At 46.6% G+C, this 26651-nt stretch overlaps 1 protein-coding gene across 1 annotated transcript in view; it reads left to right on the forward strand.

Annotated features, from left to right (window-relative positions):
• Nucleotides 1–25675, forward strand: part of Srd5a1 (steroid 5 alpha-reductase 1) — a 42871-nt gene extending 17196 nt beyond the window's left edge. Inside the window, exons 2-5 of the mRNA XM_047556634.1 lie at nt 7824–7990; nt 11665–11766; nt 16758–16908; nt 22335–25675. Coding sequence (XP_047412590.1) covers nt 7824–7990; nt 11665–11766; nt 16758–16908; nt 22335–22401 — 487 coding nt within the window. The 3' untranslated portion in view covers nt 22402–25675. The remainder of the gene's footprint in view (nt 1–7823; nt 7991–11664; nt 11767–16757; nt 16909–22334) is intronic.
• The last annotated feature ends 976 nt before the right edge of the window (nt 25676–26651 follow it).

The raw sequence follows: 26651 nt of genomic DNA on the forward strand, positions 1-26651 counted from the left end.
GACTCTGCCAAAGTGAACCCACTGCTACGTTGAACTATAGTGCTCAAATAAATAAATAAATAAAAATGATTAAATCTGCCCTGGCCTGAATTAGTGCCCAATCATGAGATATCTGATATTTCCTAAGCTCAAGCTTGCAATGTTTCAAGTAGGGCTTGAAACTGCCTTTTATTTCAAGAGTCAAAGCATTTGGTAAATGAAAGCCTTGTTTGTCATTGCAGGAGATCTGGGGCATTATTCCAGTTTGTGGGGGAAATACTTTAAGAGATGATTCCTTAGTTCATGCTGTGACTTCAGCAGGCATGGAACTTGCCTCCCAGATTACAAACCCCCCAAAATCTCACGTTAAGTTTTCAAAGAGCAGCCATTGCGTGTGGGTGCTTGGAGCCTTCCCGTGGCCTTCCCCCCTGGAGCAGAGCTCCTGCAGCAGAGGAACACAGGCGTCACCCACCAGTGGGTCCCAGTGGTGGGAACAGTCCAAGACTGTAGGAGATGCTCAGAGCTCCCCATCCCGCGGGACCCCTGTGGCCCTCAAGGAGCACAACATGAACACGTAGGAGCTCTGGTGATGTGCCTTTTACTGATCCGCTTTTCTTCCTGGGCATTCGTAGGGTATTTTTATTTTTCTGAGATTTGGAAACTTTTCCTCAGAGGCACTGAGCCCTTGTTTGTTGGTTTTCCCTGATTGTCTCTGAGCCTTGTCAATCAACAGTGGCAGATCTTCATCCCAGGACATATAACTTCCCTAGCTCACTGATCTAGTCTGTTCTAACTCACTAGACACTAGGTCCTCAGATAGGTGCCTGTATTGCATGTGAATGAACTGCAGTTGAGATACACGCTAATTGTGCAAAACTTATAAAATGCAGAGGAATCCAAGGAAGAAAATCAACCATAATCCCATGACTTAGAGAAAAAGAAATATAACTTTTTTCAATCTCTTTCATTGTTCTTAATGAGTTTTATCATCTTTTTTAAGCAGTAATGGTACACACACAGAAATACACTCAAATCATGTAACCTACTTTTGACACTCAATAAGGGTATTTCTGACAATATAAATATTTAACAAAAACAACTTCTGGTGCCCTCCTACCGTGATAGGGTTCTTCCCTCTCTCTCCTCCCTTGTCCTTGTAACAGAGTAGATGTGCCTCCCAGCTCTGCCCCTGCCTAGCATGAAATCCCCACTGGCACACGACTGGTGTTTTAGTCAACTGTTCCACTCCTGTGACCAAAAGCCCTGATGAACAATTTTAGGAGAAGTTCATGTTAGGGCTCATGGCTTCCGAGGTCTCCGTTCACAGTGAGCTCCATTCCTTAGGTCTCAAGGTGAGGCAGAGCAGCAGAAGCGTGTGGCGAGGAAAGCAGGGCAGGAAGCAAAGAACTCCACTCAATAAAGACAAAATATAAACCACAGAGGCCAGTCCCCAGGGACCCTCCTCCGCCACACCCTATCTCCTTCCAGGTACCACCCGTTAATCCCCTTTAGGTTAAGATTCTTGTGTAACCCAATCATTTTACCTCTGAACTTTCTTGCATTGTTTCACACATGAGCTTTTGGGGGACACCGATATTTAAATCATAACATATCACCCCTGGCCTCAAAAAGCTTTTTCCCATCTTACAATGCAAAATATATTTAGCCCATTTCCAAGAGTCCTAGTAATCTTAACAGTTTTAGCATTGTCCAAAAGTTGAAGTCCAAAGTCTCCTCTGAGACTCAAGGCATACTCTCAGCCTGAGCCCCTATAAAGATCAAGAGCAAGTTATATATGTCCAATATATAAAGACAGAGTAAACATTCCCATTCCACAAGGGAGAGATGGGGGCACAGAAAGAAGGGATGGGACCACAGCAAGACTGAACCTGAGCTGGGCGAACAAGTCCTGGAGCTCCACGTCCAGCATCTGGAGCACATGGCATGTTGGGTTACCAGAATCTTAACCTAAAGGGGATTAACTGGGTGGTAACTGGAAGTAGATAGGGTGTGGCTGGAGGAGGTGGGTCCCTGGCATCTCTCCAAAGTGCTTGTGCAGCTCTGCCCCTGTGGCTTTGCTGGTTGCAGCCCACATGGCCTCTCTCTAGCCTTGTTTCTGCTCAGTTCCTGCAGCTTTCCTTGGCAGGCCTTCACAGCTCTGGCATTTATTAATCTCAGGGGTCTCCACTGCAGTGTTGGCTTCCTCCGCACATCTGCACACATCACCCTCTCAAGGGCTGCCCACGGGGACTCCAACTCTACAATACGTTGCCTGGCCTCCCAGGCCTTCCTTTGACATCTTGATGGAAGCCTCCACGACCCCCTAATTCCAGCTGGTTCCTTCAGAACCAGCACCCCTACCATCGACCACCACCACAATACCAGGATTGATGCCAGGGTCTACCACCACCTGGAGCAGTAGCTAGCCTCTTGAGATGGTGGCTGCCACCATGCCTGGTGACTGAGCATGGTGGCCACCCTTTGCAAGCAGGGTGTCCCATTGGTCTCTTCTCAAAAGGCTTTTTACTTTTATACCCTTGAGCCAGAGATGCCAATTTGTGAGATGCCCTGGAGCCATCTTTCCTATTGTCTCTGGGCAAAGTCTTTAGTGATTTTTTAGTGGCTGTAATGTCTTTAACAACCACACATTCCTTAGCCTCAATTTTACCCCATTTTCCAGCAGAATTCCCAAGTTTTTCAAATCTTTCTGCTTTGCTTTCCTCTCCTGATTAACACAATAAACTTGGCCAAAAGTCACCACTCCCTGAATACTATGCTGCCTAGAAATTTCTTTGGCCCTAAATTCGGCCTCAGAAAGTCTCAGGACACAGGCAAAATGTAGACAACTTCTTAGCCAGAATGTAACATGAATGGCCTCTAGTCCAATTTCCAGTAGAGTCCTCCTGCTCTGAAATCTTACTAACCTGTTGAAATTCTGGTCGTCTGAACTTCCCTTAGAATTGCCCATTAATTTCCACTCACAACAATCTAAAGCTTTTCCAGCTTCCATCTCTAAATGTCTCAAAATTCCTCCCACAAATTCAAATAAGCTCCAAAAACTTCTAAGCCACATGGTCAGGTTAGTCATAGCAATGACCCAACTTCTGAGTACCAATTTGTGTTTTAATTAGCTTTTTTACTGCTTAACCAAAAGGCCTGACAAGAACAATTAGAGGAGGAAAGGTTTATTTGGGGGCTCACAGTTTCAGAGGTCTTAATCCATAGACGGCTGATCCCATTCTTCGGGACCCAAGGTGAGGCAGAACATCATAGCGGAAGTGTGGTAGAGGAAAACAGCTCAAGACATGGTACCAGGAAGCAGAGAGAGCTCTGCTCAACACAGCCCCAGGTTCCCATCTCCTCCAGCCATACCCTACCTGTCTACAGTTACCACCCAGTTAATCCCTAGGAGGATTAGTGTGCTGATTAGGTCACGATTCTCATAACCCAACAACTGGAGTGATGCCTCTGAGCCTGTGTCCTGGTCTGTAAAATAGTGATGATAGTAACGGCTTTGAAGTGTGAAAAACAGCAGTTAGTGTAAGATTCAGAGCCACTAGAAAAAACTTACTAGGGACTGTTGGAAGCACTTCTGTGTTGTGTCTACACTGTTAAACTTAGCCTGCGAGGAGACGGATCACAGGTTTTCCTGATCACTAAAGCATCAAAGAACTTCTGACTTCTTAAAGTGCTTGGCTCAGCACCCAAGTTGTGGACACAAAGATTTACAGATTCCATGGAGAATAAAAGCAAGGCCATGAAATTTGATCCTTGTTTCTTTAGGTGGGAAGGAGAGAAAATAGAAATGTAACAGAGAAAAGTGTCACATTTTTGTAATTTTTTTATCTGTTCTAATTAGTTGTACATGACACTAGAATGCATTTATGCATTTTGATAGATCATACATAAGTGGAATGTAATCTCTCCTTTTTCTATTATACATGTTATAGGATCACATGGGTCATGCAGTCAGTCATACATGTACATGAGGTAATAATGTGTTTACTCTATTATCTTTCCTAACCCCATACCCCTTCCCCTCCCTTCATTCCCCTCTACCTAATCTAAAGTAATTCTACTCTTCTCTGCCCACCCCCCTTATAGTGAATTAGCATCCACATATCAGAGAAAATATTTGACCTTTGGTTTTTAGGGTTTGGCTTATTTCACTTAGCATTATATTCTCTAACTCCATCCGTTTACCAGCAAATGCCAGAATCTCATTTTTCTTTAAAGCTGAGTAATATCCATCTGATATATATAATCACATTTTCTTTATCTATTCATCTGTTGAAGGACCTCTAGGTTGGTTCCATTGTTTAGTTATTGTGAATAGAGCTGCTATAAACATTGATGTGGCTGTGTTACTATAGTATGTTGATTTTAAGTTCTTCGGGTATAAACTGAGGGGTTGGGTAACTGGGTCAAATGGTGGTTCCATTTCAAGTTTTCTGAGGACTCTCCATACTGCTTTCCATAATGGTTGCACCATTTTGCATTCCCACCAGCAATGTATGAGTGTACCTTTTCCCCCACATCCTTGCCAACATTGTTGCTGGTATTCTTGATAATTGCCATTCTGATTGGAGTGAGGTGAAATCTTAGACCAAATAAAGTGTCGCATTTAATCTTATACTTAAATCTGATTACTTGGAAAATAGAGTTCTTTTGTAAAAACCTGGGAACTGAATTTTTTATATCTTTGGCTCACTATCAGAGCAGAAAATAGGTTTATAACATTGCCTGAATAAAGTACTTGTTAGTCCAAGTACTTCAGAGTTTCCCTTAAAAATGGTTTCCAACCTAAGGGATTTTGAACTTCTTAGTTAATCTTTCTTTTCCCAAAGAGTGATAGTAGTCCTTTCCCACAGTTCCATGGGGAAGGATGACTGAGCATAAAGACATTTTTAGTGATTGAATTTAAAATGCATCTTAGTGTCCAGCATGCACAAGGAAGGTCCTGGGTTCAATGCCCATAACTGCAATAAAAATGTGTGCATGCACTTTCTGTGTGTGGCACATAGATGTGTGTGTATGTGTGTAATACATCCGTGCAGTTGGCAGGCCTCGTGAGAAGAACGGTAAGCAGGAGGAGTGTGGAGATGGAGAGAGAGGTCTGGACCCCACCGGTACCAGGTACAGCCCGCGTTTGCCGTCTGTTCAGATCTCAGCCTGGACCTGGAGCCCTGCTGCAACAAAGTGACCAATAGTTTGTGGTCCACAGCTCTCCTCTCCCGGCGGGAGGGTTGCATCACACAGAACCTTTCCCGATCCCTTTGCACTTCATTCATCGATTATTTAGAGTCTGTGGCGTCCAGCCCAGAAGTCTTTGTTAGATGGTTTTTAGGATCTGTACTGTATGTTTCAAACCTGCAGTTCCTTTGCTCCCTCTTTCTGCTTGGTCTTCCTGTTACCTGGTATTGGATTAGAATGGCCTTTGTCCAATCAGCACCTCATCTTACAATTCAGCCCTCATCTCCTCCTCTTGGCAAGCAAGTTCCACACCTGGGTCAGCCCATTCGCAGTTTGAAAGTAGTCAAAAGCATTCTGTCTGCTCTGAGTGTGTAGTGAGTTTTTTCTTGTCATTGTTTCTCAAACATTACAATATGGCAATGATTTATATGGTTGAGTGTTCTAAAGAATTTAAAAATGGCTTGAAGAATACAGGAGGGTGGACACAGGTTAGATGCAGATACTGTGCCATTTTAAATAAGGGAATTAGATATCCGGATTTTGTTATGCAGGGAAGGTTGTGCTGGAACCATCCCCCATGGGTACTCGGAGACCCCTGTACTCTGTTTGAACAGGAATTTTTAAGTCAAAGCCAAGGTCTGTATCGCCTACAATTCTTATTGCCTCCTCTTTTCTGTATTTCTACAAACAGAATTCTAACACTTTCTCAGCATGATTCTGCTGTTTTCCTACTGTGAAATTTCTTGAGACCATGATTCCTGGGAAAGTTTTCTCTCAACTTTCTCATACCAATGTCACTTTTCCCCCTGACCATATGGGGAAACCTAAGCTGACTCCAGAAGTGTGGTGCCGGCTCTCAGAGAGAAACCCACTCTGTCTTCTGCACTGGATTCTTTCTCCTGGGTCTGACACGTGGCCTCTGCCCTAGCTGGGAAGCAGCACTAGAGCACAAGACACCATCTCTACCTGCTTTGGGGGAGCCTATACTGGTCCAGGAAATGCACGGCCACCCTGCTGAGGGCAAATCCTAGCTATTCCCCAGGAATAGAGCCCCCATTGTCAAGTGCAGCTACTATGCCCACTCTGACCTCGTCCACATCACAGTCCCAGGATGCCAATTGGAACGGTGGGACTCCCTGCTGTTTGTCAGGTGCTAGCCAGTGCTGCAACTTCCAGGGGAATAACTGCCTCACCCCCAATTTGCAGTCCTAATGGACCCCAAATTCACAGCGAATGCTTACTCTGAACCTGTAGGAAGTCATCTTTGGAGACTGACCAGCAGAAGATGACAACCTGGATAGAGGGCCACTCTTGATTCATGTGCATGTTGTCCCAAGGGACTGGGTCATTCAGCCAGCCTCACATTACTATTCTCATGCTATTGCTATAACTGCAAGTAACTTAGGATTAATTATGGCTTCATCTTGGAGCAGAGGGCTAGAATGGAAACAATGTGATTTTAGATTTTTTCCTGTTCCATTAATAACCAACTTATAAAACATAAAATTCACTCATTAAGTCTTCCAGTTTGATGAATTTTGGAGTTTGTGTTCAGTTGTGTAGTCACCACCAAAGTCAAAATGTGCAACCACTATAGCCCTCTGAACCCTGTCCTCACATCTCTCTGTGCCCGGTCCCTCCCCTGCCCATAGCTTTGTTTTTTCTAGATTTTCTAAGTCTAGCCGGTTTCACAGTTGAGGCTTAGTGTGGTGATGTTCCCCTAAGTTTCCCTCAGAGCTCTTGGCAGCGAATGCCGTTCACTAATTTTGCCTTTTCTGGGATTTTGTAAGTCTAAATTCATTTTCTCCCATTGACAGTGCACAATCCAAGAGTATTCCTCTTGGGTCGGTTTTGTTCCTCTTTGTCTTTCAGGGATCTCAACAGCTGCATCAGGCCTAAAGTCTTCTTTACAGTCCCTTGCTGTCTACTCCTCAGGCCCGTGAGATTTGTAGTGATGTGCCTCTTTGAATGTATTACAGGTTGACATTTAAGAGAAAATGCAAACACAAAATACATTGTGCGTCCTCTTTTCTTCATGGGTTTCGAATTCCTGATCCTTTTGTTCCCCTCCTTAACCCTTTAGTAGGGTGCTCCCAGGCCAGTGTGCTACAACAGGAGAACCCTAACCTTCTTCGGATCAGCCAGATTGGCACTGGAACTCAGCCTCTCACGAGCCGTGACCTGGAACAGGTCATGTCGCACTGGGTCTTCCTTCCTTCTGCTTACACGTGACACCTCCTCCTACCAGGCAGCAGGGAAGCCTTACCAGTGCTTAGTGCTCGGCGGGGGGAGCCCTGGGAGCAGGGGTGGATGATGCAACAGTGTTGCCCAGACTAGAACCATCCGTGGTTTTAGGATAGTGGAAAACTACAGAGCCTCCTGAGGCCTCCAGTCCTCTCCACTCCTGCGCGTCTGTTTCGCACGCTCCATGCTAGGGTCTTGAACATCACCGAAGCACGGCCAGTTCCTTCAGTGGACCTTTCAGATACCATGGTGTACTCCAGGCCTCTAGCGTGGTGTGTATCCATGCGTGTGGACCAAGGGTGACGGGTGAGCCAGAAGGCAAGATAAAAACCCAAGGCATTTAAACAGAATTGCAGAATGTCTTTTTCAGTTCTTTCTCAATTTGTTTCTGTTTCTTGTTTCCTAAGCACCTTGATTTTCCCATACCTGATCCGAGGAGGAAAACCCACGATGCTGTATTCATGGGCGTTGGCGTTTGTTTTCTGTGCCTATAACGGCTACTTGCAAAGCAGATACTTGAGCCAATATGCAGTGTATGCGGACGACTGGGTCACCCAGCCCCGTTTTCTAATAGGTGAGCATCCAGGAGATCGGCTCCCCCTCCGTTTCTATCAGTGAACCCCCAAAGGAGAGGGCAGCAGGGGTCCAAAGCAGCCAGAGGGCAAGTCAGGCTGCCCCAGAGCCACTCGGGGGCTGGGAGAGGACATGCATATGGGACACCTGCACCCACAGGCGCTGAGACACAGGTGCTGTGCAGAGCGAGTAGCAACTACTCCACAGGGAGTAGCAAGCTCAGGCCGTGAGCAACAGACCAGGACAGGGGACCTTGAGCTGGCCTCGGGCTGGCCTCGGGCTGGCTTCGGGTTGGCTGGCTGTGTAACCTCAGACAGCCTTGACCTCCCACTGTTCCTACTGTCACATGAGCAGTCAGTCTGGGTCACCTTCCAACAATGCAGGTAGACGTTTATGATTACACTAGCGTAAAGAAACCTTTAGGTTGTGAAGTTTTTGAATTTTTAAAAATATATGCCCATTAATATGAATTAATATGCATTTTCAGTTGCTTATTTTAGCCTTATAAGTCCTGAGCAAAAGTGAAAATAAAGCATTAGTATTCAAAAATATTTGCAGGAGACTGGGAAATGCTTAATCACAAGGGTATTGCAGGGAAGGAAAGCTCCTCCAGTGCTCACGCGCATGCATGTCCCGTGGCGTTCAGAAGTGGTGACAGGCCACTGCCGCTCAGCCCACGGTGCTGCCACAGCCGTCACTCAGCCCAGCGCATTTTCAGATGTGGCGCTTCACCGGCCTGCATTTTGGTTTTCTCTATATGTGAGTGTGTAATAATAGGAAAACTAACACATGGCTCTTTGTTGCCAACAAAGCACCTGAACATTTCTCAGTCATATTCTTTCACAGAATTAAAATCTATCCAAGGGCAGTGTCCTCCTAACACTGAGAATTGCACAAGGAGAAGCCCGTATCCTCCTTCCTCAGGTGAAGGTCAGACGAGAAGCTGCGGGATCCTCTACCACCCGGGGATAGGGGCCTCTGGGAGAGGCCGGACCTCACCACATGAGTCGGATGGCTCTGCGAATTTCCCATCCCTCTGCTTCTTGATTCCCTTATTTTCTTCTGTCCCAACGGTCAGAAGAAGAGGAAGAACAAGCTTTTGAGATCTGTGGGGACCACACTTGGTGCCTCCCACGCTGCCCCGAGGCTGACGTGCAGGTCAGAGGTTAGCAGCTGGTCCCAGGCCCCTGTCTGGTACCTGGCTGAGCGGTGACTTCAGCCACCCACCATGCAGGGGCCTGAGAATGGACAAGAAAGAATAAGAGGAAGGGGAATTTTTTCTTTTCTTAACTGGAAAACATGTTTTAAATGCTTAGTTGAGATTCTTGTAGGAATCCTTTTAACGATGAATTGTTTGGGTACTTTTGACCAACAACAACAGCAAAAGAATCCTTCTGGTCTGTGAATCTGAGGATCATTTAAAGTAGCTCTGCATACAGATCAGGTCACCTGAAGGTGCCTCTGAGGCTGGTCTACAAGCTGAGATACTGATCTCAAGGGATCTTACACAAACCCCTTGACTTCTCTACCATTAAACAGAAGGATTTGAAAATATTTTTTAAAATGTGTCAGTTGGGAAATAAACTAGGTTACCTTCTTTTATTTGTATATTTCATAAAATTTGTTATTTTGTGAGTAGCATCACATGAAATTACATATAATTAATTACACTCGATAGTTAAAATCAAGAGCTAAGCCAATAATAAAAATTCTAACAAGTTTTCTGTAACAGTAAGAGTGTTTATTAACCTGAAGAATTTGTCACCTAAGTGCACTCAGAGATTCTTGGAAGAGCACTGACATGTACTCGGGGATAGGATAGCACTGCATTGGGAACACATGTGCCATCAGAGACCATGGGCACATTCAGGGAGGCTGAGGCAGGGGGACATTTTCAGGGAAAAATGAGGAGGAGTGCAGAAGATGTTTTGAAACAGGTCATTCAGAAGTCAGTAACAGGGCCGGCATCTGTCCACACTCCAGCAGACAGTTTGGGGCCAGACTTCCTTACTTAAAGTACTTCCTGGGTAAGGTGAGCTGGCCACTGCATGAGACTGTGTCTGTGAGTCTTTTAGTTCTTGCTACTGGGCACGCGTGCATGAGGCTCCCCCCTCATGACCTCGGGACTACTTTCTACTTGTCTTTGTTAAGGCTTGACAACACTCCACTCTGACTTATACAACTTTCTCAGATTTTATACAAAGATTTTTAAGATCCCTACAAATGGAAATAAATGTTTAGATGCACATAAACTTCTTTCGATCTAAGCAACAGAGAGATAAAATAATCATGTCATTGAGACAACATGATTCTTTCTAGACCCTTGTGTTGGAAGCCACATCACCTAGGGTGACATATTGAAATTCCAAAGAAGTAGTGAATCCCCTGCAAACTGTGAGTCCAAACAGAGACTTGGAGAACCTATCCCATGTCAGGAAGGAACCACTTAGAGAAGCAAGCTACTGACAGAGGCAAAATCAGGAGGAAGAAATCCTGAACCCTGTCTGTGGGCCAGAAGGCTTTCCAGGTCCTCGCTCTGCCTACGAGGACATGTCCCAGGTCACTGCAGTCAGGCCTGAGAGACAGTGATGCTGCCCCACGTGCACGTCGCTTTGATATCTAATTGAAGCATTATATGGCATTCACATGTTTTAATATCTTAGGAAAGTCAAATTAACTTTTTAAAAATAAGTCATTCCTTTTACAAAATGGTATTTTGGCATTTCACCTTTTATTGCTGCCATTAATTGGTGTGATACTAATTCTCCTAGAAGTGATGAAACCCCTGAACATTTGAGGAAAGGGCAGAAGGCCCTAGGGCACTGGGGGATTCTGGGGAGAGCCACACAGCTGCCAGCAGTAAGGCTGAGGAGGGAGAGTGACCGAATGCTGACTGACAAGCTAGCAGGGAAGTCGCAGTGGGGAGGCCAGGTTGTGCACTGAATGTTCAAGTGGAATTGTAAAGACAGGAGAGAAGAAGCCAGGTACAGTGGCACAGGCCTATAATCCCAGGAGCTCGGGAGGCTGAGGCAGGAGGATCACAAGTTCAAAGCCAGCCTCAGCAACCTAGCCAGGCTCTGAGCAAACTAGTGAGACCCTGTCTCAAAATAAAAAAATGAAAAAGGGCTGGGGATGTTGCTCAATGGTTAAGTACCCCTGGGTTCAATCCCCAGTACTGGGAAAAAAAAAGAGAGAGAGAGAGGAGTGCAGAGCTGGCTTCCGGGAACTTCCTCCCCTCCGGGCCCAAGTCTGGCTAGCAACGATCAGCAGGTGCGGATCCTTCAGCTCCCCTTGCCAGTAGCTGGAGAGGGTGGGCACTGCTTGCCTCATGCCCTGTTCCTGAGGAAAAGGTGAGGTAAGGATACCTGTGGGCCAGTCCACGATGCTCTTAACACCTGTGCCCAGGCTGTAAGTCCTAGCTCTGATTCTCTCATCCTAAAAACTTGGACGGAAGCCATCAGCCAGGGCATTTGGGCTACATTACATTAGGTAAGTCACCAGCCTCGGAAGCAGCCCTCCTGTCACGGCGGGTGGCAGCTCATCATCTGACTGCCAGCAGGCTGTCTCACACTAACGGAGGCCATGGGAAGGGTCACAGCACTCTCCCCAGCCGGCCCTGGGTTCTTAAGTCTTGCAGTTCATTCATGGTAAGGATCTTGTGGGTTTTCTCTGTAGGTTTTGTCTTGTGGTTGTTGGGCATGCTGATCAACATCCATTCAGATCACATCCTGAGGAACCTCAGAAAGCCAGGGGAGACTGGATACCAGATACCCAGGGGTGAGTACCGAGGGCAGATGCCTTTGGGAAGTCATGTCGCACAGGGCCAAGCTGTTGGTCTCCTCTGCTCCTGTAAGTTGGGGACTCGGAGTGTGTTAGCTGCACATGTTCATGCCTGTCCCTGTTCTGATCGCTGCATTAGAATAGTGAGAGAGGTGCCTCTGGCCAAGGCCATGGTTATTAAGTAAAAGGAAAGAACTGTGTTTGAGACAGGATGAGGAAGAACTTACAGCTCATAGGAGCACCTGATGCTTCTGTATCCAGCAATGTGAAGAAATTGTTCCTTGACAGACTCTCTTCCTGAAAAAGACTTAGAATTTTGGGTGATGTTTTTAAGAAATCTTTTGAAATACATCAATGTAATATCAAAAAAAAAAAAAATAAGAAAGAAAGAATGTAATGAGAAGACAAAGTCTAAGTAGATGCCAGAGTCCATATAGCAGCACAGAAGACTGTGTAAGAACAGCCAGGCGCAGTGGCGCACACCTGTAATTCCAGAAGCTCAGTAGGCTGAGGCAGGAGGATCACAAGTTCAAAGCCAACCTCAGCAACTTGGTGGGGGCCTAAGCAACTTAGTGACACTCTATCTCTAAATAAAAAACAGAAAGGGCTGGGGAATGTAGCTCAGTGGTAAAGCACCCCTGGGTTTAATCTTCAGTACCATGAAGGAAAAAAAAGAGTGTGTAAGAACACTGAGAACACGTGAGAATGTGTGACCAGCAGGCAGTCTTCCTACCAGCCCAGACGCACAGCCCTACAACAGTCTGAGAGCCTCAAGCCTTGAATTAAGGTCCATTTTGTCCTGGGGGAGTGGTACACTCACATGCCTGACCAGTGAGAACCTCCATCCCCCAAGGAACCTGCCTTCAACTCAGGCCTCAAGAAACCAACAGACCATCTTCCCCAGATCAAAGGGCACACACCTCAGAAGCTGCAGTACCATGAGGAAATGCAGCACAGTGAGGAAGAGCCAACAGGCCTGCAAGGATTCCCATCTTAGAATTAGTATGTGCAGATTCTAAAGCGAGTACTTTAAATGTTCTGGGAAGGGGTAGTACGAATGTGTGAAGGAGTGAACTACTGTGGAAAAAGCTAAGCAGATACAAAGAAGCCAGTAGAGCTAAAAAGGGAAAGGAAAAAAGTAGGTAAATGTTACTTAAACTGTGGCCCAGACAGCCTGGAATAGGCAGGACCCACCTCCAGAAACTGCAGTCTTGTGACAAGGGAGGCAGAGAAGGAGACCCACAGGATCCTCGACCAGCTGCTGATAGCCCATGCAGCCCTGGCAGAGGGAAGAGCCCCTTCTTGGATGCTGGGCGTGGGAGCAGCATGTGCCCTCATGTGACTCTCTGAAGGAGTTCACTCCCTGGGAGCTACAGAGCACACTGGCCAGTACCCCTCCCTCCTCACCTTGCACCCTATGTGCTAAACCCTTGATCCCAAATTCTCAGGTGGTTCACATCCCCAGGAGGAGGTGCTGTGGATCGGACTGAGGTGGGACATGTCACAAGCACCAGAGTCAAAATGAAAAGACGAGAAAGCACCAGAAGCCATGCAAGTGACAGATTTGAGAAACACGATGTCCGAGAGAGGTCAGTGAAGGCAGGATCCCAGGGGAGATCCTGCCCAGCTAGGCCGGCGGCAGAGAGGCCCAGAGTTACCCTGCGTGTAGGAACCTGCCCACTGCACAGCTGCAGAGGTGCCCCTGAAACTTCTCTGGCCCCTCCCTCTGTTTCCTGCTGCCAGCGGCCGATCGTGTTCTAATCAGACATATTCAGACCTGGAGAACAGGAAAGTTAGAATCACACCACCTTGGTAAACATTCTTTTAGTGAACACAGTTTCCAATGTGATTTCAAAATGCAAATGAAGCAATTATAGAGTGATAACTGTTGAGCACAGCCCAGCAGAACCTGTTGCCCCAGACAAAGCTCATGACCTCTGTGGCTCAGTCCCCACAGCCCAGCCTTCCTGGGCTGCAGCTCATCCTGGCCAACACTTTCTGGGTATCCACTGAGCACAGACCAGGCAGAGATGCAGAGACTGGGCTGCCTCTGACAGCAGGAGTTGTGCAGGTCAGCAGGGAAGCACTCGGTGGACCCCATAAATCTTACGGAAGAAATCATTGAAGATTCCTAATTTCTCATCCTTAAATTAAAAGGCATATGAAAAAAGTAGAACAACGAAAGTAACAAAACCCAGATACTACAGAAAGGACGTAGAAGATAGAAATGAAGATACAGAGTAAAATGTGAGATGTGTTTCAGTGACGGCTGCAAAGCAGGGGGAAGAGGGATCTGACCTGTGCGTGCTAGAGCAAGAGGGAAGCCCAAGCATCGGACAGGACGCACATGTTTAAAACTAGCTCAAGGAAGCTTTTACAAAGCAAACCAAGACTCAGGTGCACCTTTTGGAAGAGCCCACAGAGTGCCAGGGAGGCTTATGCCAGGAGAACTCCCCGGAGCAGGGGACAGAGCCCCTGTGCTCTGGAGCTCCGAGAAGGGGCTTCATAACTGAGCGCCTCCTGGCACACGGAACTTCAGGAGGCTTCACCAAGTGGCATGGTCGTGATTTCTAACAGGCAGGTGTGCCATCTCCACCCAGCAGCTGCTCTCAGAAACACTTTCCAGACCCTGTTAAGGATGGTGGTATCACTGAGGCCAAAGGAGGAGGGTCCAGCATGAACAGATGAGGGTTCAGAGCAGATGCACAGGTAGGATGCCTGAGTGTCCCGTCATCAGGACACACAGACCACACTAAGGCAGAGGACAAGTGTCCTGGGGCGTGCTTGGCAGCTACAGCTGTCTTTAAGCTGCCTGTGTCTGAAGGACACATCTTTTAGCAGATTGGCATCTGTGGGATTTTTAAAATATTTTCAATGGACTTTATTTTATTTACTTATTTGTAGGTGGTGCTGAGAATCGAACCCAGTGCCTCACACATGCTAGGCAAGCGCCCCACCGCTGAGCTGCTCCCCAGCCCCCTCCATGGGTTTTTTAGCTAGTTATATGCTCACCCCACCCCCATGCGATTCCACCAGTAATGTGCTGTCTGCACTGGACACTTGCAGGGAGAGGTCACTGATGAAGATGTGGACAGAGGTGTCTTGTCCCAGTCTCCCCTGTATTCCTGGCTGGGCTGTCTGCCTTGGGGTGACATAGCTTTTACAGAGGGAGTGCCAAGGCCCTGCCACATCTGGGGTTCAGACGCCCAGGATCCTGATGAGAGACAAACAGTATGACAAAACTATGTAAAAAATAAAGGTAGTTACAGAAACAGGTAAATAAAAAAGTGTGACTGGGGCTGGGGATATAGCTCAGTTGGTAGAGTGCTTGCCTAGCATTTTTAGGGTCCTGGGTTCAATCCCCAGCACCACCAAAAAAAAAAAAAAAAAAAAAAAAAAACAAAGTGTAACTACCCTGAAGTCCATAGCTTAGAGGGAAAACCGCTCTCGTTTGGGGGGATGCCCCTGCAGATACCCCTGCAGACAACATGCCACCCGGGTTTTAGAGAAGCCATGTCAGATTCTTAATGCATTCTGTTTGATAAGTTTACATTTTAATTATCACAAAAGGTTAACTTGTGAATAGGCAGTGGCATTATTTTTAAATTATGAATTCAAGCTTACAGAAAGGTACAGAGTACAGTTTTATAAACTTACTCCCCACTGTCCTCAAGTAAAAATCATAAAGGCATTTTGCTATCTCGGGCTCAGCAAAGCCCATTCCTCATTGTAAGGAGTGACTGTCCCTGGCCAGGCCCGTGCATTCAGTTGTTGTGAGCCCAGAGATGGTGGCTCCCCAGGGCACTGGAGTTTTTGTTGAAACTGGTTTTATGACTTTGAGGTGGGATCACATCTTTTAAGATTTTTATGCATTTGTGTTGGTGCTTGTAGATGTACATAATGACGGGATCTGTTGTTACATACCCGAACATGCACACTAAGTAACAATGTGATTTAGCAAGATCACCCCCAGCACGTCCCGTCCCTCCCTGCCTCCCACCCCTTGGGCCCTTTCCTCTACTGATGTCCCTTTGACTTCCTTGAGATCGTACCCCGCCTTTCTTGTCCTTTTTCCTCTCTGGCTTCCACATATGAGAGAAAACATACGACCTTGACCTTCTGGGTTTGACTTATTTTGCTTAACATCATGGTTTCTAGTCCCATCCATTTTCCAGCAAATGCCTTAATTTTGTTTTTATTTATAGTTGAATCAAGCTCCATTGGTTTTCCCATTTTTTACAAGGAATTCTACCCATGGCAGCTTCTCAGTCTGGCAGACAGTGATAAGTGAGAGCCCAGAGCAGGTCAGCGGGCCTGTGTGAAATCGTGTCACCGGCCACAGCCACGCGCTCCTCCCGCCCCCAGCAGCCCCGTGGGCTGGGCACCCTCCTCCCTCCCCATCCTGGAGCGGAGGGCAGCGTCGCTCTCCAGCCTCGGGCCTTTCTGCGGCCCCTCCAGGACCTCAGCTGCTCCTGCGCTCTTGCTCCTGTGCACGCTGGCCCGGCCCTCACCTGCAACCTTCCCGTGAGCCTCTTCCCTGCCAGTCTGCCCGGGACTGACCTCCCTGCACCCCAGCGTCCCCTTGCCCTCTCTGCTGCGGGTCCTCCTGTTTGTCGCACTAGGGTGTGTGGGTCTGACGGGGCAGCGTCTGCTGAGCACCCGCAGCAGGACCACTGATGGAGATCAAGTGTGCACGAGGATTCAGTGAGTGAAGCCGCAGAACGTCTTCTTCACCCTCGGCTGGGGGTTCACCTGCCTTGTTAAGCTGGGCCATTGCTGATTTTTATTCTCTGTCCCTATGCTGCCCAGCTGTTGCCAGCCTGACCGTGAGCTGGTCAGGTGGTGTGCTGGAGTCTAGCTGTGGATCAAGAGATAGGCATTGACAGTGTGCCGTTGTTCTGAGTCAGCGTTCACTGGCGTCCCTGAAGGCGGCATTGGAGTAGGTATCCTGTGGTGGTGAACGCGCTCTTTCGGTCTGTTTTGTCCAGGAGGCTTATTTGAATATGTGACTGGAGCCAACTACTTTGGAGAAACCGTGGAGTGGTGTGGCTTCGCACTTGCAGGCTGGTCCCTCCAAGGCGGGGCGTTTGCTCTGTTCACATTTTGTGTTTTACTGGCCAGAGCACACCAGCATCACCAGTAAGTTTTAAAACATGTTTACCATCTTTTGTTTGTTCTTTAACCTTAGTATGGCAATTTCAGGTGAGATTTTTGAAATGTTAGTGCTCAATCGCCTTGCCAAGTCCCAGTGTATGCCCTGTTTTAGCTGACCACGGACGAAGGCACGCGACACCCCAGAACCACATCTGCCACGGGCCTCGCCGTGAGCAGTTATCAGATCCCCATCCACAAACTCTTTACTACACTCATAGCCTCTTGGAGCTTGTGGTGCTGGAATCCATGGCCAAGTTCAGTCCCAAGCATGTGATTCAGGGATCGGAAGGGGAAACACAGATTAAAACCAAGAATGCAGGCAGAGCAACAGCAGGAAGCCGGGAGGTGGGGACCCCTAGGGGGCTTGCACCACTCACATGGCCCCTTCTCCTCACAGCCACCAGAGCCACTGGTGTTGTCCTAGGTCACAGAGTTCAGCATCTCTTTTTAGAAAAAGGTCAATGGTAAAATGCTGAAAGGAGAATGGATTGATATCATGGTATCACCAAACAAGTACAGACCTTTTGGTGGAATCAAAATACCTGGGTGTCCTTCCCAGCTTTTTCATGTATTTAAAGATTCAAAGGATTCTCGTTGGAGACAGTCAAGGGAAAGCCAGAGCTGATGGGTCTACATTCTGACATTTGAAGAAATTGTGCCTAAGCATGAAAGTTGCTGGGATTCCAAAGAGAGGCACCTGCATTTTTTTTGAGACACTCCACTGTGCCAGCAGGCTTGGCGTCTTCACAGAGGACAGAGAGGAGAGAAAGAGATGGGACAACCACGACCTATAAATCCCAGAACTGCTGAGAAAGGGGAGAAAAAAAGATGGGCAAGTGCATAGAACAAAGTTTCAGGAAAGGAACTACAGTGTCAAGAGGACCCGAAGCAGGGCGACCAGGAGTCCCTGTGGCTGGACTGTGCCAGAAGGACCCGCTCCAGTGCTGGTGCCCACGCCTCTGCACGTGCCCTTAGTGGAGGGGTTGCCGCAGAGGCGGTGAGTTGGACGAGGCTGTACCATGGCAGAATGGACCCAGTCCACCCTGGTGTCCTCACAGAAGGGAAGCTGAGCACAGATTCACACCCAGAGGAGGATGGCCTGTGGAGGCAGAGGCAGGTGAGATTGGAGGGGTACGGCCACAGGTCCAGGGAGGCTGGGCCACCACAAGCTGGAGGAGGCGAGGAAGGACCAGACCTCTGGGAGGAACCCCTTGCTGTCACTCCAGGATGTCCAGGTGTGGTGCTTCATCACAGGGGCCACTGAAGCTGACCTGCCTCCCTGTCACCCTCTGACATTGGCTGAGAGCAAGACACTGAAGGCAGCGAGTTTGATTTTTGAAGACCTCATTCTCTCCTCTGATGGTGACCTTGTAGAAGGCGTGGTCCAATGTTACGACTCTAAGTATACATAGCAAAGTCTTAGTGAATAAAACACATCAGTGACAGGGAGCCAGCTAACCTTGGTCGGCCTGGAGCCCCTATTCCTGGTGCCCATCCTGCAGCTCCAGGGTGCCCAGGGCACAGGGACTTACCAGGACCCTGCTTGTGGCTGTCATCACCTTCAGGAGAAGATGCTGTTCTTTACATTTGCAATATTCGGTATGAAAAAGCAAATAAAAGTTTGTTTCTGATACTGAAAACAAATGAAATAACACTGACATTTTTTTAAAATTGGATCGGGGAAGACTGAACAAGAGCCTGCCAAGTCCGTCATAAGGAAGTTTTCTCAAATGGAGATGGAGCAGGAGAATCCCTCTCTACATCTGAATATAGAAATGGAAAATAAATAATCCCACTTCCCAGATGAAAATCTCTCTTAATAAAAACCCAAAGGTCTTTGCAGGAGTCATGTGCTGCAGAAAGATCTTTGTCATTTATTTGCTATTTAAATTCCTATCAGTATAAAATCAGTTTTTTCATGTTCAGAAATGTTGGGCTCATGAACTAAGGACAAAATAAAAGCTATATCATTTTTAAAATAATCTGGTAAGCCCAACTAATTAAACCATCAAATTTATTTTAAAAGAAAACACTCCATTGAGCTATTTTATTGTAATGTCCTAGTAACAATATTGAACAACAATGAAATTTTGACTGTAACAACTAGTATTTAAATTCATAAATGATTGTGTTGACAGTCAGTCTGTAGGTCTGGAACATTGGATCAGCTATTGTGAGTTGCTGACAGTACTCTCACTTACAAATGAACCTTCAAGGAACTCTAAGGAGGTGGTGGTCTCTTTCCCCAGCCTGGAGGAGCTATGCTTAGCAGAGGCCGCCATCTGCAGCTCTCTGTGAAGCGATGGGCATGGTACAGGCATGTCCTTTTGCCTGAACTTGAGGCCAGCCAAGAGCAAACCCTACTGAAGTTAAAAAAAAAAAAAAAAAATGCTGGCCAGGTGTGGTGGCGCACGCCTGTAATTCCAACAGCGTGCGAGGCTGAATCTCAAGTTCAAAACCAACCTTAGCAACAGCGAGGCAATAAGCAACTCAGTGAGACCCTGTCTCTCAATAAAATATAAAATAGGGCCGGGAATGTGGCTCAGTGGTTGAGTGCTCTGAGTTCAATCCCTAATACCCCCAAGCCCCCCAAAAGAAGCTAATCTATTTGTTACATTTAATGTCACTTTAAAAAACTAATTCAGTACATCTTTGAGACACTCTGGATGATGGGGTGATGCTTTAGGAGAAAACAAGGACAGACAACAGATTTATGAAAGACTCACCTATTCCCACACTGTCCGTTCACCAGACTCGATGCAGGAAGATGCACTTCCTAATCACTCAGTGACCTCAGAGCTGAGCCCACCCAGGGAGACATGCTGGAGAAATTGGGAGCACTGAACTGGGCATCATGAAAACAGGAACTGCTCTCAAGAATAATCTGAAGGATAACCTCAGGTTTAGCATCATCCAAATGTAATGAAGCGGCAGGCAGCCCATGTTAGGTGACCTATTTGGGTTTCCATGCAAAGGCCACGGACCATTAGCTCAGACTAAGCAGTAATGAAATCAAGGCAGAGATCAAAGTCAACCCTGTTCAGAGTCACATAAGTGACCACTTTAATGCTAGGGAAAGAAAAAGAATAGAAAGCATGCTGTTTGCCACTTTAAGAAAATCTCTGCATCATCATGTATTTTATAAGCCTTAAAATGTAATTTCTTGAGGTAGATTTGTGGTTTCAATTTGTGATTGCATGAGAAAATTTAATCATCTAACAAAGTTTATGTTTTTCCTCTTTAATGGTTTCTGTGAAATAAATTCAAGCTGTGTGGCTGCAAAGCCGCCCTGACCTCTCAGAGGCCCCTTCCACCTCTGGAGGAGCCTGGGCTGCTGGGCAGCACCCTGGGGCGTCCTCAAAGCTTGCTGCTGCATGCAGGGATGCTGGCCTCCTTGGCGTGCTGCTTGTCTCTGCTGATGCACGCTGTCCCGTTTGCTCCATCTTTGCCCCCTGGACACCACTGTCACCTCCGCACACCCCCCCAGGAGAGGAGCGCGCCTGTCTTTTCTGGAGCGCCCTGTGCAGGCATCTGCGGGGCAGCTCTTAGGGATGTGAATGGCCGAACCCCCTGCAGTAAAGGACTTTCGGTAAAGGACAGGTGGATTGTCGATGATGTGCCTCCACACAGTCGCCGCCTGGTGACCACGGCCTCCTTGAGAAGTGGACACCTCATTATCACAGTTCATCGTGACCTACATAGCTAGAAAGGCCACTGTCACGGGGCCTCCTGCCAAGGGGGCAACGCTCATTCCAGTGGGTACTGATCAGCTTCTCCGAATTTTTATCATCTTGTGCTTTTGTGGATACATAGACCAGCACGGGAAGTACGTGTGTCAGTCAGACACGCTGAAGTCTGTCTTTGTGGATCACAGAGTTCAGTTTGGATGAATTGGCAGGATTCTGCTGGCTCGCTTCCTGGCACTGTCTTTGTTTGTTTCTGCCACATTAACAAAAAGCCAAATGCTTCCTGTTAGTAGGTGGCGGAGAGACCTGAGTGGGAGACGTGAGGTTGGGGGTGGTCCTGTGGCCTGGGCCTCCTGTGCAGTTTCTGAAGGGCCACTTGCCTGAGACCCCTCTGGCCCTGCCTGGCTCCGGTGGAATATGCCACATTCCTCAGCAAGCAGCCTGCTGTGCAGGAGGCACCTGGCCCTAGGATTCCTCCCTGACAATGAGAAGAGCACTTTACCCTGGCGGGGACTTCGTGACCCTTACACAGACCAGATTCCGGAACTCAGAAGCACAGCCCCTCAGCCTCAAAATCTATAGCAATTCCGGTTAGGACCCACTGACGGGGGCCACCGTGCCTCCGGGTCTTCAGCACGCCATTATGATACTAAATCTGCCTGCTGTGGGGGAAGACCTCACACAGTGACTTGGACTTCCGGGGTAGTCTGCTGTCAGTCAAAAGTCAAGGGGCGAGCTCAGGTGGAGCTCTCTGGAAGCTTCCTGGGACCCCCAATAGAACTGGAGTCAGGAGAGGTGCCTCATCCCTCCGCTGGAGCCCCCTCGCCCTCTCTCCCTTGAGTGTTCCTTCTCTCCTTTTCCTTTCGCTGCTGATGAACTGCCTGCAACTCTGTGCAACCCAGCAACACCATCATGATTTTCAGTCTTTTGGCTATCCTTTCTGCTTGTGGAAACTCCTTTCTCTGATGGTTTCTCCATTTTGTCAGAAAAAAAGAACATATTTTTAGATGAGGGTCTTGCTGTGTTGCCTTAGGCTGGGCCCAGACTCCTGCACTCAGGTGGTCCTCCAGCCTCAGCCTCCCAAGTGCCTGGGACAATGAGCACACAGCACCACATTCAGCCTGGAATCCTGTTTCATCCTTAGTCCATCTGTTTAGCTGCCAGCCATCCCAACTGTCTTACCCCCAAATGAATGAGTATGCCTGTGTCAATATAATTTATGTCAAAACTGGAAATATTGTTTGTTTTGAGCACAGAGTTAAGCTACCGACCACACTAATTCCATTTTCCAAGTCTTTCCAGAGCTGCCCAAGGGCCCTGGCACTGGCTGGTTGCCCTCTCTATAGACTTGGGTCAGGCAGTAGCTCTACACTGTCAAAGTCACCAGAAGGTCCTGAAGGGACAGCCGTGCATCTGCCCCCTGCCCCAGTCCACGCACCGCCCCTGGGAGCAGACAGGCAGCACCCCGCTTCTCAGTACTTCTACCACAGGCCAACAGTTTTCCTCCCCCGTGGAAAGATGGACTACATGAGTCACTACATGAGTCACCTCAGATAGCTGTGATTTTTCATGTCGATAAAACTAAACTCACCTTGAAATGCCAAAGTCCTTATTCCAATTTTTTAAAATTTCAGTATTCCTTAATAATGAAAAATATCACTTTTGCTAGTTGTGAAACATTTCAGTGACCAAATGATTTTCTTCTTAATTTTTTTCTTATTTTAGGTGGTATCATGAGAAGTTTGAAGATTATCCAAAGTTCAGGAAGATTATAATTCCATTTTTGCTTTAAGTATGTTGTTAATGGAATCATCCTCAACTGGAAGGCTCTCAGTGATGTTTTTCTGGGGCCCATATAAATGAAATCTCCTTAGTTTTCCCGCTTTTTGTTGTTTTTAAGATGTGCTTTTTTTCCCCCTCATACCCTTGTGAGCTGCCTAATTGTAAGTGAATCAAACTGAGATCCAAGTTGAGGGACCGTCCGGGCTCCAGGTCAGGAGTTCTGAACTGCTGCTGCTGTGACCACTTTCCCTCTTTGGCTAAGGTGTAAGACCAGAGTGTACAGCTGTCTTTGATGACATCTCAGGGGCAGCAGGTTTCACTGGCCCTTCTCCAGCTCCCTGCAGTGATGGGTTCAAGGTCAGGGCAGTGTGGACTCTTCTCCCTGTTAGTGCGAATATGCACGCTTAGGCCAGAGTGGCCCGGTTCCACGGGCACAGTCACTGCTGGTGGGGACCGGGCCCAGCGGCAGTTCAGGGCAGGTGCCACTGGCAGTGGGGAGCCGCGAGGCCCCCTGAGGCTGTGCTCTGGCATCCGCGCTTCTTCCAGCCCAGCTCGCCGGGTGGGGTGCGCAGCACCCGGCGGGTGCAGGTGGCTGCTTTGGAAGAGCGCATTCAGGCGGAGGGGCGAAGGCGCGCGGGATCCGGCCGCCAGCTTGGGTCCAGCCCCTGCACGCTGCGCAGGAGCCATCAGCGTGCTGCATGGCCCTTTTCTTCCTTAAGGAAGAGCTGGAATTTTCCAAGGCACTTCTGTTTTTCATGTATCTCTTATTACACAACAGAATCTTGAAATGATTTAATTTTCATGCTCTCAAGGATACATGGAGATAAATGACGGTAGTAAGACGGATTAATTGCCCAAATAATTAATAGCTTCAGTGTTCCTCCATAAATCACACCCTCAGTGCGGTGGGTGGTAGTCTCTCATGGTTTTAGAATTGACAGAAAGCATCATGGTGTGGCTGTCTTACTTTAACAAAAAAAGCATTGTTTTTTGCAGGGGAATTCTTTTGTTAAGTAAACTTTTGCCCTTTTTCTGACCAAATAATTGCATGAAACCCTAAAGCAATAAATACTTTAGATATTCTCAGGAAAACTCCCAAGTGTGAGCTACCGTGATTGATCTGGGCAGGTGGGTTCTGGAAGGCATAGCTGGTGGGCAGAGGTGCTTGTCTGAGACCCAGAGGTGCTCACTGTAATTCTGTTGGTGCTTCCCCGCCCCCTGGAGACCCGGATTGAACCCAGGGGCCATCTACCATTGAGCCACATCCCCAGCCCTTTTGGCTTTTTATTTGGAGATGGGAGCTTGCAAAGTGCCCCAGGCTGGCCTGGAACTTACAGTCCTCCTTTCTCAGCCTCCTGAGTACTTGGGTTGACAGGTGGGCGCCAGGGATGCCTCTTTTTTATTGAGTGACTTGTGTGTACCCCACAGTATGGGTTAGCTATAGATTTGATGCCCGCTGCTCCCTTACCCAGACCCACTGGGTGAGTGATGAAGGCAGGAAGAAGTCCTGCCCAATCTGTCCTGAAAATTGAAGCTCAGATCATTAAGGAGACTAGTAAAATGACAGCGCAAAGCCCAGCTGTATTTGTTAGACTTCGTTGGAGGATTCCTTCTTTTCAGCCCCGAAGCCCGTCTGCTCTGCTTCTTGTTGCCGGTGATCTTCTACGTCTCTTAGTAAAGCTGTGTAACAGTCATCCAGCAAAAGCACATCCTCGCATGTTCTTGTTAAGTTTTTATTCTTACTGTTTGATATTTGTTTGTGTGAATGAGATTGTTAGTAGTTCATTTTTTAGGATGAACCAAAACTATCTAGTACTAGTGCACTAGTATATTTGTCAGCTCTGCTACTGAAATTATAGAGTCCAACTTTTTCCTATCACCTTCCTCAGGATTTCCAGTGTTGCCATCCTAATCATTCACAGATATCTTAATCGTGTTTTGCAACATGTGAAGCTGTTAGTTTTACTTTCATTCGCTTCTGCTCCTGAAAACTTGAAGAACAATATTGAGTGTTAGACAAATTATCAGGATTCTTGTGTAATTTCATCAGGAGTTACATTTTGAGATTATTGTTTTGAACACTTTTATTTTGGGGATGATTAGAGCCTTATTTCTACTTTAACCTTTAGTATTTTTTCTTTGCCTTTTTTTTTTTAATAAAAAATGTTTATTTCCTTTGAGATTTTCAAATGCCCTCCATGCAGATCAGAAATGAGGCAGAGAGCTTCACAGTAGTCATTTTGTTTATCTAATCGATTTTGTCATCTAATCTAATGGATTATTTTCTTCATTCAGTTTTCGCAGAGTTGCTCTTTCCTTTGAATTTAAGCTAACTGTGTTATGGTAGTTGTCTCCGCACTTCTTGATTTTTTTATCTTTATCTTCTCACTGTTCTAATTTTGGGTGGGTGCTTCTGTTCCACCTTAATTGCTTGGAAAGAGTACTGCATTTGTTTTTGTTTTGTTTTTCTTTTCTTAGCAATCACATTTTTTGTTTTGGGACTGTTTGTTTTTCTTATAAGTACACTATTTCCTGAAGTTCCATCATGTTCTTATGGTTCTTACCCTAAATAATCTCCAGTTTTACATCTTAAATGTTGTTTGATGCATAAGTTTTCTTAGGAAAATAATTTTAGAGTGTTTTTGTTTGTTTGTTTGTTTACTTTTTATTCATCTGGGGGATTTTATTTAAGTTTGTTGTTGTTGTTGTCTTTCTCATGTGTGAATGGAGTAAGATTATTTTCTGTAAATTTTTTTCTTTGTGGGTTTTGAGTTTTTCTTTATAGTTTAAAGAATAGTCACATTTTATTGAACCTATTTTCAAATGTGGGCTCAAGTAACTACTAAGTTATTACTCTAGGAAAATTTAATTTCTCTGAAGAAGTATATCAATTTTTATGTGATAAGAAAAATAATACCTCTGAACAGTTTTAATGTTTAATGTCTTTAGACTAATGCCTAACATACCATAAAATCCTAAATGCTCATTTTTTTCTGTGTAAAACCATTCATATTAATCATAGTGTTTCACCAAACTTGGACTTAGCCGTGCCTGTGACTTATTTATGCCATAGTGTAATCTAGCTGCAAGGGTAATGGATAATAAAAAATAAAGTGTCTACTATTAAAAGAAAAGAACGGTCACATTTCATAACAGTGACACAACCTACTTTTTAATTGTGTACTGTTTGTTCTTGTTTATTAATCCAGACATATTTTTAAAATTCTCTCCTGCCTTATATTTCTTCCAGATCTGATTTCCTTTGCATTTCTAATGCTTTTTATTTTATGATTTGAAACTGTTGCTTTGCAAACCTTCCTACCTGATAGCTGTTCCTCTTATCAACTTCAAATCATCTTCCTGTTGAATACTTCACTGCTTGAATTCTACGTTGATAAGAACACTGCCATACTTCATTTTTTGATAGACGAAGTCAGCTGGCATTCATCTGGTATTTTCTTACTTGTCTTGGAAGTTTTTAAATGTCATTTGTTTTAGTTGTCTCTAACAACATAACAGATGGACTTCGCAATGTAATAAGTTAGTTCAAATTCTTTGACTCATCCCTACACTAACCTTTCGCTTATCATGTTTTCTGGTTTTTAATGTTTGAAACTCCTTTTGTTTCCTGTTGGAAAGGAGACTTCCTTAAAGAGAGAAACCCCATTGGCTCATTAGTACTGGCTTTTATATTTTTGGAGGTACTCTGAGAGCTTCCAGTTCCATAGGATGGCCTGAACCTATGCTTCTCCCCTCTCCTTGTTCTGACCCCTGTTAAAATCACTATGAAGGAATTACAGAGCAGGCAGACAGCCCCCCAAAGAGAAGGAGCGTGCACACTGCCGTGGAGCCTCGGGGCAGGTGGGACAGGACGGATGGAGCTGGTAGAGGGGCAGGGCGGCTGCAGTGCCCTGCCAGGTGGGAGGTCCTACCTGGACTGGCACGGATGGGAGTGAAATGGCCTCCCAGAACAAGGACCAACCAGGTGTCAGTGTGTAGGGTAGACACAGCGTCCCCTGCATCCTACCTTCCACACAGGACACGCTGTCGGGGTGAACACTGGTCAGTGCCTGGCAAAGCCCCTAGTTCCAGACCCTAAAGAATGTGTTAAGGAAGGAAGTGGGGAGGGAGCTGGCCACTCCCCTCACCTCCAGTCTTCAGGTGGGGATGGTGGCAGCCTGGCCTTGGCTGTAAAGTAAAGCAGTGCATTCCTAGGACATCTGGAGAGGGCTGCGTCCTGGCTCGGTGGGACAGCCCTGG

The sequence above is a fragment of the Sciurus carolinensis genome, chromosome 6 (assembly GCF_902686445.1).
Source record: "Sciurus carolinensis chromosome 6, mSciCar1.2, whole genome shotgun sequence".
Lineage (NCBI taxonomy): Eukaryota > Metazoa > Chordata > Mammalia > Rodentia > Sciuridae > Sciurus > Sciurus carolinensis.